We start from the raw sequence: 13987 nt of genomic DNA, 5'->3' as shown, positions 1-13987 counted from the left end.
ATAAGGGTAACAGGAGAAATTGCACTATAAATTTTGTTGTGCAATTTCTCCTGAGTACGCCTATACTCCATATGTGGGGGAAAACTACACTTGAGACGCAGTGCAAAGCTCAAAAGGGAAGAGGTGAGATATTGGAGTTCAGATTTTGCTGGAATGGTTTGAGGGTGCCATCTCACATTGGCAGAGCCCCTAAGGTGCCAGAACAACAGAAATCCCCCTATATTTGAATTCATTTGACAAACTACACTCCCCAATGAAATCATCTAGTGGTTCAGTGATCATTTTGACACCACATGTGCCTCACAGAATTTTATACCACTGAGCGGTGAAGAAAGAAAGAAAAAATTAAATTTTTACCACTAAAATGTTGTTTTAGCCCCAAGTTTTTAATTTTTCAAATGGCTAATAGGATTTTTTTTTCTTTACAAAAAACAGAAGTCCATTTTTTCTTCAGTGTGGTAATATCCTACATGTAATCAAGAAATATTTTTCAGGCACAGTGGAAAGCTCCGAAGGGAAGGAGCCCCAGATTATACTGTTACGGTTTGCTGATGCCTTGACCCACTGGGAGAGCCCATGATGGGCCAGAACAGCAGAAACCCCCATAAGTGACCTCATTTTACAAACTACACCTGTCAGTGAATTTGTCTAGGGGTGCAGTGATTATATTGACACCATGGGTGTGTCATAGAATTTTATACCATTGGGCAGTGAAGACAAAAATATGTTTTTACCAACAAAATTTTGTTTTAGCCAAAGATTTTCATTTTCACACAAGAAGTGGGTAAAAATGGCACCAAAATTTGTCCCACAATTTTTACTGAATGTGGTAATACCCCATATGTGGCTGCACAGTACTACTTGGCCATACAGAGAGATTCGGGTGGAACTGAACACTATTTGCCTCCTGGAGGGCACATTTTCCTAGAACAGTTTGCGGACTCCATATACAGCGCCCCTAATTGATAGAAGAGCAGAATCCCCCTCAAGTGACCCCATTTTGGAAATTATAACCCTTTGGGAATTTATCTACCGATGTGATGATTTTGACTCCATTGGTATTTACCAGAAACAAGCAGCAGTGGATGTTGCCGAGTGAAAAATTGCAAACTACCGTTGTTGTGACCAGTATGATGTAGTGACCAGTACGCTATGCCCAGCCCGAGCTTCTGGAGGCATGTACCTGTAATTTAGGAGTGCTTTCATCGCTTCAGAAATGTCAGCCCTCTGCTGGCTCCCGGAATGCTACGATTGCATTTAGATCGCAGCATTTCGGGGGGTTAGAGTTCCGGAAGCGGTGCATGACCGTATCAGCGACACCCGGCGGCAATTGCCCGTACACCACCCATGTGCGCAGGCGATCAAAATGAGGTAATAATCAAATTGGCGCAGGGCCAGGTTATTACGTCTGATGTCAGTAGGGCTTAAGACCGACTGACTACTTTTGCCATTTCTCATTTTAGGCACGAAACGAGTCAGAGAAAGTGCGGATTGAAAGCGAGCACAAAATGAGGCTGGAAGAGATGATGACGGAGAGACTGGGTGCGATTCAGGAAGAAAGCGCCCAACACTTGTGCACAGTTCGGGACCATCACAGGTAGGGAGCTGAGGGGCTATGAGTGTACGGATGGCTACGTACACACTGGAAATGCTGCGGAGCTTCCATCCAGATTAATGGGCACAAAACCTGAGTCGTAGCGGCAGTAAATGAGGCTGTGTTCTCACTATGAGTATTGTCATGGACCAAAATTGGACCTTATTAGATAAAAATTGCTGTTTTTTTTTTTTAATGCTTGTACGTGACTTTATCAATAAAGTTTTATCAAAGCAAAGTTAAAACCTGATATGAAAAAGATAAGTGGGGGGAATAAACACTCTAAAAAAAACACAACCTAAAATGACTAGTAGGTACAGTAAAGCAGCATGAAAAACGCACCAAATATTCATAGTGGGAACTTAGCCGTAGACTTACCGAATCCTGAATGTTGTGTCCCAGGAAACAGCTGCTGGATCTGACCTCCCAGCACGAGGCAGAACTGTGCCGCCAGATGTCCCAGTTCAAGGGCGAATTACAGGAGCGAGAGCGACGCCATCGAGACATCGTCGTGGACTTGGAGCTGAAGTGAGTCCATCACCGGGCCATGTGCTGGCGTGGCTGACATGTCCTTGTGTCAGGAATCGGGGTCATCTGATCCGTCTGTGTCCCTCTCCGTTCTCCTAAACTCTTTCTCCTTAACCCTTCATGACTAGGCTACTTTTCTGCGTTTGTGGTTTTTTTTTTTGTTTGTTCTTTCTCTCCCTTCTTTCGCGCTTTTTTTTGTTTTTGTTCCCTCAATGAGTTTTGGGGTTTTATTCTTCTTCGGATTTTATTTTTACTGTGTTCACTGTGCAGTAAAAGTGACCCAGTAACGTGGTTGTCCAGGTCAGTACAATTACGCTGACACCAATCTTGTAAAGTTCTTTTTATTATTGTTATTATTTTATTTTTAAAAGTAAAAAAAATCCATTTTTTGTAAAAAAAAAAAAAAAAAAAATCAAATGTAGCTTATTTGTATGCCTTTCTTAAATGTTTCCATCAGACACCATGTGATGGCTTTTTTTTCTTTTGCGATCTAAGGTGATTTTTTTTATCGAGACCATTTTTGGGAAAGTACAACGCTGCATCAATTAATGAGATCCAAAAAAAACACTTTTCTGTCGATTATGTTTATTTTTTTAACAAGAGAAAAAGGAGGCTTTAGGATTTTTTTAAATTAGATTTATTTTTTTTTAGTCTATTGCTGGCCGCAGAATAAGTTAGCGGAGAATCCACCAGCGAGCTCGTTCTAACTGGAGAGTTTGTAGCTCCTTTTATTTGTCTTTTTTATGAGCTCCTCTCAGCTGATTTCATACCACAGAACACAGTGCAGCAAAACAACAGAGCCTGTAAAAAATGAAAGGAGCCAAAAGTATAAATGAAATCCAACTGAAAAAATAACTTTTAGCCTAAAATGGATGCAGTTAACTAAAAAAAAAATAAATATATTGTCCCCTTTTTAAGTCCTCTCCCCTTTCTCTTTGCAGACTTTCTCGCTCAGAGGAACATTGCCAAGAACTGTCTCGGTCCCTTCGGCGGTTGGAGAGCGAGAGAGCAGACATGTTGTCGCAGCTTCAGGACGTCATGAAGAGTCACTGGAGTCAGACCTTACGAGTCCTTGCTGCCAAGGTCTGAGCCAGACATGTGAACGTTTTACAATAGAACTGCTTATTATTCTGACACCTTATCTGAAGTACTCTGTGCTGCTGTTCCCTCCACTGTGATGTGGAAATATTTTATGTCCCTAACACAACACAATATTTGAAGCCATATCCTTCTATTTTCATCACCCACGTAGGTTCCTTCTGAGAGCTCCACCATTGCCGGATTCCACCAGCAGACTGAGACCTCTGACCAGAGGACCTCCCAACTACTGAGAGAAGGCGTCTACGGGGATGAAACCAGCGTCCCTGCAAGACCAGGAATAGTCACGGCTGACAACCTTACGGGGATCGCCAGTCTGCGTCTGAAAGACAGTACTGACTCAACAAAAGAGATTGATGGAGACTTTCAGAGGGGCGGAAGCCAACCTTTAGAGGATAGTCATGGAGGCAGTCGAGTTTGCGGCAGATTTCTTACAGACAGCAGCGGCACCGACTTAATCCACTTCAATCGAATTATGGATGACAAAAGCTTCATCAAGCCAAGTTCTGTACATGGATCAAGTCAGAGATTTCTGGGAGACGGAGCACATGTGGGCAACAATACCGGACTGAGCTTTACCCAGTCAGATGGCCATATTGGGCATTTAGGCAATGCTCCAGGAACACCAGGTACAACCAGTCTGTTTGGGACCAAGGACCTTCACACACTTCAGGACATTCTGGCCAGTGACACGATAGGTATATATATTGCTGGCCAGTCGGTGGAGGATAAGAGCCAACGTTTCGCCTACCCAGAGATGACCAGCTTCAGTGAGCAAAGCAAGAATACCAGTGATAATGCGGTCACAGGGAGCGTGATTCTTACACAGAGAGATAGCAGTAGCCGTCTATTAGATAACATCCAACAGTCATTGACACGAGGGAACCAACATATCCAATCTTCAGAAAAAAACATATTCAGCCAGTATAAAAGCTCTGGAGCTCATTCTTTTACTACTAATCATAACCAGCCTCAAAGTACTATACCGATCCATCACCACATGAAAGAAGGCTCTGCTTCCACCACCCCTGGGGTCAGTAACCATTTGAGGGAAGCTAGTAACCCCGGTGTTCACCCCAGCCTGGATCAGGCTCCGATAACTGTTCCTAACTTCAGTCCTATATCCAAGATGACTATGCAAGGAAACGGCCGCGAGATTAGAATCCCTTCTACGTATCGAGAACGCCAAGATAGTAGTCACCAGCCAAGTCACAGAGTCTGTGACCCAGAAGAAAGATTCTACCCAATGCAGATGGAAGACCTGAGCCACAGCTTCAGTAGCTATCATGGATTTTATCCTCTGGAGCCTCACCCGGATGGCACAATGACTACAACTGGTGAGTATGATCTCTAGGGATTGCGCCAGGCTTGTGGAGGCGGGAGGTTAGTGATGTCATTGCCCTGGCTATGGATAGGCTACATTCTTTGTGATGTCAATAGTCTTACGGGAGTGAATAGGCTACTTTGTCTGTGATATCCTCTGTCCCCCATGAAGGATTTCAAGTGACATTCAGTGGTTCTTGGAGACCTCTTGGTATGAGAAGATTTTTGTTTAGATTGTACATTGGGCTTCCCTTTTTCTCGCTATACAAGACCGAGTATTGCGTACGCTTGTCCAGTAGACTTTACATACATCCCCAGGTATCCTGCAAACAAGTTATTACATAACTTTAGATATTTTTTTCTAACTGTAATTATTTATCAAATGTAATCATATAATCGTGTTAACCACTTAATGCCACAGCGATTTGTTTTTTTTTTCCTGATCAGCTGATGTTCTTAATTGATACAATTCTGGGTTACATACAATGTTTTTATAGCTCTTTTTATTTCTGTATTGCATGTATGTGTATATACAGTACAGACCAAAAGTTTGGACACACCTTCTCATTTAAAGATTTTTCTGTATTTTCATAGTAACATAGTTATTAAGGTTGAAGGAAGACTTTAAGTCCATCTAGTTCAACCCATAGCCTAACCTAACATGCCCTAACATGCCGATCCAGAGGAAGGCAAAAAACCCATGTGGCAAATAGTAAGCTCCACTTTGGGGAAAAAAATTCCTTCCAGACTCCACATACGGCAATCAGACTAGTTCCCTGGATCAACACCCTATCAAGGAATCTAGTACATATACCCTGCAACATTATACTTTTCAAGAAAGGCATCCAATCCCCTCTTAAATTTAAGTAATGAATCACTCATTACAACATCATACGGCAGAGAGTTCCATAGTCTCACTGCTCTTACTGTAAAGAACCCGCGTCTGTTATTATGATTAAACCTTCTTTCCTCCAGACGTAGAGGATGCCCCCTTGTCCCTGTCTCAGGTCTACGAGCAAAAAGATCATCAGAAAGGTCTTTGTACTGTCTCCTCATATATTTATACATTAAAATAAGATCACCCCTTAGTCTTCGTTATCCAAACTAAATAGCCCCAAGTGTAATAACCTATCTTGGTATTGCAGACCCTGTTGTGAATTTGCTTTTTGGCTCCCTCTAGTGGTTACTAGTTTTTTGACTCTGGTTTTTCTGTCTTTCCTTTTATCCGCACCTGGGTCGTTAGTTAGGGGCGTTGCTTTATAAGCTCCCTGGACACTCAGTTCTATGCCTGGCAACGTAGTTATCAGAGCTAATCTGCTGTGCTCTTGTCTACTGATCCTGGTCCGGTTTTTCAGCTAAGTCATTTACTTTGCTTTTTGCTATTTGTTTTTGGTTTTGTATTTTTGTCCAGCTTGTTCCTAATCTGTATCCTGACTTTTGCTGGAAGCTCTAGGGCGCTGGTGTTCTCCCCCCGGACCGTTAGACGGTTCGGGGGTTCTTGAATTTTCCAGTGTGGATTTTTGATAGGGTTTTTTGTTGACCATATAAGTTACCTTTCTATATTCTGCTATTAGTTAGCGGGCCTCTCTGTGCTAAACCTGGTTCATTTCTGTGTTTGTCATTTCCTCTTACCTCACCGTTATTATTTGTGGGGGGCTTCTATCCTGCTTTGGGGTCCCTTTCTCTGGAGGCAAGAGAGGTCTTTGTTTTCCTCTACTAGGGGTATTTAGATTCTCCGGCTGGCGCGAGTCATCTAGGATCAACGTAGGTATGACCCCCGGCTACTTCTAGTGTTGGCGTTAGGAGTAGATATATGGTCAACCCAGTTACCACTGCCCTATGAGCTGGATTTTTGTATCTTGCAGACTTCCACGTTCCTCTGAGACCCTCGCCATTGGGGTCATAACAGTTTGCCAGGCCTATATTAAATGTTTAATGCATTGCAAAAGAGGGATTATAAGAAAGAAGATTCTGAGTTTTTTTTTTTCTCCTCTCTCATTTTTTTTTTTTTTTTTCTTCATCCCCTTTACCTCAGAGTGGCTTATGCTTGCTGCAGACATGAATGTCCAGACCTTGATTACAAGTGTGGACCAGCTGGCTACTCGTGTGCAGGGCTTACAAGATTATGTTATCAGAAGTCCTGGGTCAGAACCTAAGATACCGATTCCTGAACTGTTTTCCGGAGACAGGTTTAAGTTTAGGAATTTCAAGAATAATTGTAAATTGTTTTTGTCCCTGAGACCCTGTTCATCTGGAGACTCCGCTCAGCAAGTAAAAATTGTTATTTCGTTCTTACGGGGTGACCCTCAAGATTGGGCTTTTTCGCTGGCGCCAGGAGATCCGGCATTGGCTGATATTGATGCGTTTTTTCTGGCGCTCGGTTTACTTTATGAGGAACCCAATCTTGAGATTCAGGCAGAAAAGGCCCTGCTGGCTATGTCTCAGGGGCAGGACGAGGCTGAAGTGTATTGCCAAAAATTTCGGAAATGGTCCGTGCTGACACATTGGAACGACTGTGCACTGGCCGCTAATTTTAGAAATGGTCTTTCTGATGCCATTAAAGATGTTATGGTGGGTTTTCCCATTCCCACAGGTCTGAATGATGCTATGGCACTGGCTATTCAAATTGACCGGCGATTGCGGGAGCGCAAGACCGCAAATTCCCTCATGGTGTTGTCTGAACAGACACCTAATTCGGTGCAATGTGATAGAAAAACCGCAAATTCCCTCATGGTGTTGTCTGAACAGACACCTGATTTAATGCAATGTGATAGAATCCTGACCAGAAATGAGCGGAAAATTCATAGACGCCGGAATGGCTTGTGCTACTACTGTGGTGATTCTACACATGTTATCTCAGCATGCTCTAAACGTATAGCTAAGGTTGTTGGTCCGGTCACCGCTGGAAATTTGCAACCTAAATTTATTCTGTCTGTAACTTTGATTTGCTCACTGTCGTCTTATCCTGTCATGGCGTTTGTAGATTCAGGTGCTGCCCTGAGTCTTATGGATCTGTCATTTGCTAAGCGCTGTGGTTTTACTCTTGAACCATTAGAAAATCCTATTCCTCTTAGGGGTATTGATGCTACGCCATTGGCAGCAAATAAACCGCAGTATTGGACACAGGTTACCATGTGCATGACTCCTGAACACCGCGAGGTGATACGTTTTCTTGTTTTACATAAAATGCATGATTTGGTTGTTTTAGGGCTGCCATGGTTACAGACCCATAATCCCGTCCTGGACTGGAAGGCTATGTCAGTTTCTAGTTGGGGCTGTCGTGGTATTCATGGGGATATCCTGCCTGTGTCTATTGCTTCTTCTACGCCTTCGGAAGTTCCGGAGTATTTGTCTGATTATCAGGATGTCTTTAGCGAGTCCAGGTCCAGTGCATTGCCTCCTCATAGGGACTGTGACTGTGCTATAGATTTGATTCCAGGCAGTAAATTTCCTAAGGGAAGACTCTTTAATCTGTCGGTACCTGAACATACCGCTATGCGTTCGTATATCAAGGAGTCTTTGGAGAAAGGACATATTCGTCCGTCTTCTTCCCCTCTTGGTGCAGGATTCTTTTTTGTGGCTAAAAAGGACGGATCTTTGAGGCCTTGTATTGATTATCGGCTTTTAAATAAGATCACTGTCAAATTTCAGTATCCTCTGCCGCTGTTGTCTGACTTGTTTGCCCGAATTAAAGGTGCCAAGTGGTTCACCAAGATAGACCTTCGTGGTGCGTACAACCTTGTGCGCATTAAGCAAGGTGATGAATGGAAAACCGCATTCAATACGCCCGAAGGTCATTTTGAGTACTTGGTGATGCCTTTTGGGCTCTCCAATGCGCCTTCAGTTTTTCAGTCCTTTATGCATGACATTTTCCGGAAGTATCTGGATAAATTTTTGATCGTTTATCTGGATGATATTTTGGTTTTTTCTGATGATTGGGACTCGCATGTGGAGCAGGTCAGGTTGGTCTTTAAAATTTTGCGTGAAAATTCTTTGTTTGTCAAAGGCTCAAAGTGTCTCTTTGGTGTACAGAAGGTTCCCTTTTTGGGGTTTATTTTTTCCCCTTCTGCTGTGGAGATGGACCCGGTCAAGGTCCGAGCTATTCTTGATTGGACTCAGCCCTCGTCAGTTAAGAGTCTTCAGAAGTTCTTGGGTTTCGCTAACTTCTACCGTCGTTTTATCGCTAATTTTTCTAGCGTTGTGAAACCTTTGACGGATATGACCAAGAAGGGCTCCGATGTAGCTAACTGGGCTCCTGCTGCCGTGGAGGCTTTCCAGGAGTTGAAACGCCGGTTTACTTCGGCGCCTGTTTTGTGCCAGCCCGATGTCTCACTTCCCTTTCAGGTTGAGGTGGATGCTTCGGAGATTGGAGCAGGGGCCGTTTTGTCGCAGAGAGGCCCTGGTTGCTCTGTTATGAAACCTTGTGCCTTTTTCTCTAGGAAGTTTTCGCCTGCCGAGCGAAATTATGATGTGGGCAATCGGGAGTTGTTGGCCATGAAGTGGGCATTTGAGGAGTGGCGTCATTGGCTCGAGGGTGCTAAGCATCGTGTGGTGGTCTTGACTGATCACAAAAATCTGATGTATCTCGAGTCTGCTAAACGCCTTAATCCGAGACAGGCCCGCTGGTCATTGTTTTTCTCCCGCTTTGATTTTGTTGTCTCGTATTTACCAGGTTCAAAGAATGTGAAGGCCGATGCTCTTTCTAGGAGCTTTGTGCCTGATGCTCCTGGAGTCGCTGATCCTGTTGGTATTCTTAAGGATGGAGTTATCTTATCAGCTATTTCTCCGGATCTGCGACGTGTGTTGCAGAGATTTCAAGCTGATAGGCCTGAGTCTTGTCCACCTGACAGACTGTTTGTTCCGGATAAGTGGACCAGCAGAGTCATTTCCGAGGTTCATTCCTCGGTGTTGGCAGGTCACCCGGGAATTTTTGGCACCAGAGATCTGGTGGCCAGGTCCTTTTGGTGGCCTTCTTTGTCAAGGGATGTGCGGTCATTTGTGCAGTCCTGTGGGACTTGTGCTAGAGCTAAGCCTTGCTGTTCTCGTGCCAGCGGGTTGCTCTTGCCCTTGCCTGTCCCGAAGAGACCTTGGACACATATCTCCATGGATTTCATTTCTGATCTTCCGCTATCTCAGGGCATGTCTGTTATCTGGGTGATATGTGATCGCTTCTCCAAGATGGTCCATTTGGTTCCTTTGCCTAAGCTGCCTTCCTCTTCCGATCTGGTTCCTGTGTTTTTCCAGAACGTGGTTCGTTTGCACGGCATCCCTGAGAATATTGTGTCAGATAGAGGATCCCAGTTCGTTTCCAGGTTCTGGCGATCCTTTTGTAGTAGGATGGGCATTGATTTGTCGTTTTCCTCTGCTTTCCATCCTCAGACTAATGGACAGACGGAGCGAACCAATCAGACTTTGGAGGCTTATTTGAGGTGTTTTGTCTCTGCTGATCAGGACGATTGGGTGACATTCTTGCCGTTGGCTGAGTTTGCCCTTAATAATCGGGCTAGTTCCGCCACCTTGGTTTCGCCTTTTTTCTGCAACACTGGTTTCCATCCTCGCTTTTCTTCAGGTCATGTGGAGTCTTCTGACTGTCCTGGGGTGGATTCTGTGGTGGATAGGTTGCAGCGGATCTGGAATCATGTGGTGGACAACTTGAAGTTGTCACAGGAGAGGGCTCAGCGCTTTGCCAACCGCCGCCGCGGTGTGGGTCCCCGACTACGCGTTGGGGATTTGGTATGGCTTTCTTCCCGCTTTGTTCCTATGAAGGTCTCCTCTCCCAAATTTAAACCTCGTTTTATTGGTCCTTACAAGATATTGGAAATCCTTAATCCTGTATCTTTTCGTCTGGATCTTCCTGTGTCGTTTGCTATTCACAATGTATTTCATAGGTCCTTGTTGCGGCGGTACGTTGTGCCTGTAGTTCCTTCTGCTGAGCCTCCTGCTCCGGTGTTGGTTGAGGGCGAGTTGGAGTACGTGGTGGAGAAGATCTTGGATTCTCGCCTCTCCAGGCGAAGACTTCAGTACCTGGTCAAGTGGAAGGGCTATGGTCAGGAGGATAATTCCTGGGTGGTCGCCTCTGATGTTCATGCGGCCGATTTAGTTCGTGCCTTTCATGCCGCTCATCCTGATCGCCCTGGTGGTCGTGGTGAGGGTTCGGTGACCCCTCACTAAGGGGGGGGTACTGTTGTGAATTTGCTTTTTGGCTCCCTCTAGTGGTTACTAGTTTTTTGACTCTGGTTTTTCTGTCTTTCCTTTTATCCGCACCTGGGTCGTTAGTTAGGGGCGTTGCTTTATAAGCTCCCTGGACACTCAGTTCTATGCCTGGCAACGTAGTTATCAGAGCTAATCTGCTGTGCTCTTGTCTACTGATCCTGGTCCGGTTTTTCAGCTAAGTCATTTACTTTGCTTTTTGCTATTTGTTTTTGGTTTTGTATTTTTGTCCAGCTTGTTCCTAATCTGTATCCTGACTTTTGCTGGAAGCTCTAGGGCGCTGGTGTTCTCCCCCCGGACCGTTAGACGGTTCGGGGGTTCTTGAATTTCCAGTGTGGATTTTTGATAGGGTTTTTTGTTGACCATATAAGTTACCTTTCTATATTCTGCTATTAGTTAGCGGGCCTCTCTGTGCTAAACCTGGTTCATTTCTGTGTTTGTCATTTCCTCTTACCTCACCGTTATTATTTGTGGGGGGCTTCTATCCTGCTTTGGGGTCCCTTTCTCTGGAGGCAAGAGAGGTCTTTGTTTTCCTCTACTAGGGGTATTTAGATTCTCCGGCTGGCGCGAGTCATCTAGGATCAACGTAGGTATGACCCCCGGCTACTTCTAGTGTTGGCGTTAGGAGTAGATATATGGTCAACCCAGTTACCACTGCCCTATGAGCTGGATTTTTGTATCTTGCAGACTTCCACGTTCCTCTGAGACCCTCGCCATTGGGGTCATAACAAGACCCCCAGTCCTCTAATAACCTTGGTCGCTCTTCTCTGCACCCGCTCTAGTTCAGCTATGTCTTTCTTATACACTGGAGACCAGAACTGTGCACAGTATTCTAAGTGTGGTCGAACTAGTGACTTGTATAGAGGTAAAATTATGTTCTCCTCATGAGCATCTATGCCTCTTTTAATGCATCCCATTATTTTATTTGCCTTTGTAGCAGCTGCCTGACACTGGCCGCTGAATATGAGTTTGTCATCCACCCATACACCCAGGTCTTTTTCATTGACGGTTTTGCCCAGAGTTTTAGAATTAAGCACATACTGTAGTTAGAAGAAATGTTACAAGCGACTATAATCCCCCTCCCCAAGCCAGGAAAAATGCCTGACCATCCAAGTAATTTCAGGACGATATCCCTTCTAAATACTGACCTCAAGCTGTACTCCAAAATCCTAGCAAATAGACTCTCCGATGTGATCCCTTCCCTGGTGCACAGAGACCAGGTTGGATTTATCAAATCTAGACAGACATTGGACGGCACCAGATGAATGATTGACCTCATCCATGTGGCGGGGAGGGATCGGGCGCCTTCTCTGCTCCTATCCTTGGACGGCACCAGACGAGTGATTGACCTCATCCATGTGGCGGGGGATCGGGCACCGTCTTTGCTCCTATCCCTGGACGTGGAGAAGGCGTTCGATCGGGTGCATTGGGGATACCTGTTTGAAGTTCTAACCAGATTCGGATTTGCGGGTAATATTGGTAAAGCAATCACTCTGCTGTATTTTACCTCTGGTCACTGGTGTCAGCTGATGGGACTACTGTTCACATCAGCCAACGCCTGCTGCTGCTAATAACAGTGAGAGCAGGAGCGGCTGATGGAAGTATTCATCAGTTGGTGCCTGCGCTGTAAAAAAATAATTAAAATAAAAAAAAAAAAAAAAACACATGGGTTCCCCTGTATTTTTGATATCCAGACAGGCAAAACTCACAGCTGGGGGCTTCAAAGCTCAGCTGTCAGCTTCAGCAAGGCTGGTTATCAAGAATAGACAGTGTCACAGGTTCCTTCTCCGGTATCACCCAATCAACAGAGCCAGCGAAGTGTGAACAATCCCAAGACCTTTATTTAAGGCCCCTTCACATTAAGCGACGCTGCAGCGATACCGACAACGATCCGGATCGCTGCAGCGTCGCTGTTTGGTCGCTGGAGAGCTGTCACACAGACAGCGAAAACAGATAGCGAAAACAAAAGAGAACCACGGTCTTTGTGGGGCTCTTGAAACCGAGACAAACAGGACAGAGAAAGAAATGAAAAGGTGCAAACTTTTATTCAAGAAGTGTTAATCCACAACGCGTTTCAACTGCTGACTGTCATCTTCATCAGGTGGCACCTAATAAAGATGGCAGTCCGCCGTTGAAACGTGTCGTAGTTCTCTTTTGTTTCCACTATACATGAGAACTTGACATAGGGCGTTCCATTGCATCTTTAGTTCGGAACATATGATGCCATTCTGTGATTACCCTTTTAATTTTATGTTGGTGGCGCTGCAAAGGGAACTGAACATTGTTGCCTATTTAGAGCACAAATTACAGCCCATCATGTGGGTTTGCAGGAGTGACACCGTGTGAGGAGATGAACACTCTCAGCATTGCTGTCCCAGAGATACAACGCCACAATAACCTTCATACAAGGGTTTTCGTGTTGTGCTAAAGATTATAGAAGTATGTATTTACAGGGTTGCTCTTTATTTTTCTCAGGTATTGCTCATTTATTTTGTGTAGGTAAAGTTGTGATTTGTGCCTACAGGGAGTCTGAGGTTGTCTGAGACACGCCTCCTGCCTCAGGATTCGTTAAGGCTTCTGCTGTCTCCCTCCCTCCTGCAATTCTGCCTCTTTAGATTGGCTCCTGGGTATAAACATGAATCACATTTTTTTGTTTTCTATTTAACCTTTTTAAAATGGTAGGGGTAAAAAGGGTCCTCAGGAAAGCTCCTTCCACATGGACCACCCTATACATGCATCTGCTCTGCTAATTCCGTATTCTATGACATCACAGTCCTCGCCAGGAGACATGCTTCCAGGTTTCAGGACATAGAAAATCCAGGCTAAGCAGAGAAAGGATTTACTGGGGGGGGATGGAAATGCAGCCAAGAAGCCACACTTTACTTGTCCTGGAGGACTGACATTTAGGCTATCACCTTTTTGCCTTCTGGATTCTGTAGTGAAATTTTTTGTATCATTAACCACTTAAGGACTGTCTATAATTTCATCAGCGAGAAGCCTGATCAAAAGGTCACATCTCCCTTTTTTTTTCTCCCCAAGTCATACATTATATATATATATATATATATATATATATATATATATATATATATATATATATATATATATATATATATATATATATATATATATATATATATATTAGCTATTGAACCCGTTCTACGCCCGGGTGGCGAGCATTTATATTGGTATATGGTCTCCATCCCGGTATGTGCTGCTCCATCCTGCGTCCCC

The 13987-nt window shown here is 44.4% G+C and overlaps 1 protein-coding gene across 1 annotated transcript in view; it reads left to right on the top strand.

The window, feature by feature from the left end:
* CNTROB (centrobin, centriole duplication and spindle assembly protein) overlaps window positions 1-13987 on the top strand; it is a 70566-nt gene that overhangs the window by 41297 nt on the left and 15282 nt on the right. The window contains exons 10-13 of the mRNA XM_069767407.1: window positions 1464-1597; window positions 1997-2122; window positions 3064-3205; window positions 3375-4557. Coding sequence (XP_069623508.1) covers window positions 1464-1597; window positions 1997-2122; window positions 3064-3205; window positions 3375-4557 — 1585 coding nt within the window. The remainder of the gene's footprint in view (window positions 1-1463; window positions 1598-1996; window positions 2123-3063; window positions 3206-3374; window positions 4558-13987) is intronic.

Source organism: Ranitomeya imitator, chromosome 4 (assembly GCF_032444005.1).
Source record: "Ranitomeya imitator isolate aRanImi1 chromosome 4, aRanImi1.pri, whole genome shotgun sequence".
In the NCBI taxonomy this organism is placed as follows: domain Eukaryota; kingdom Metazoa; phylum Chordata; class Amphibia; order Anura; family Dendrobatidae; genus Ranitomeya; species Ranitomeya imitator.
Note: the sequence above shows the minus strand (reverse complement) of the source record. Positions and strands in the feature narration are given on the sequence as shown.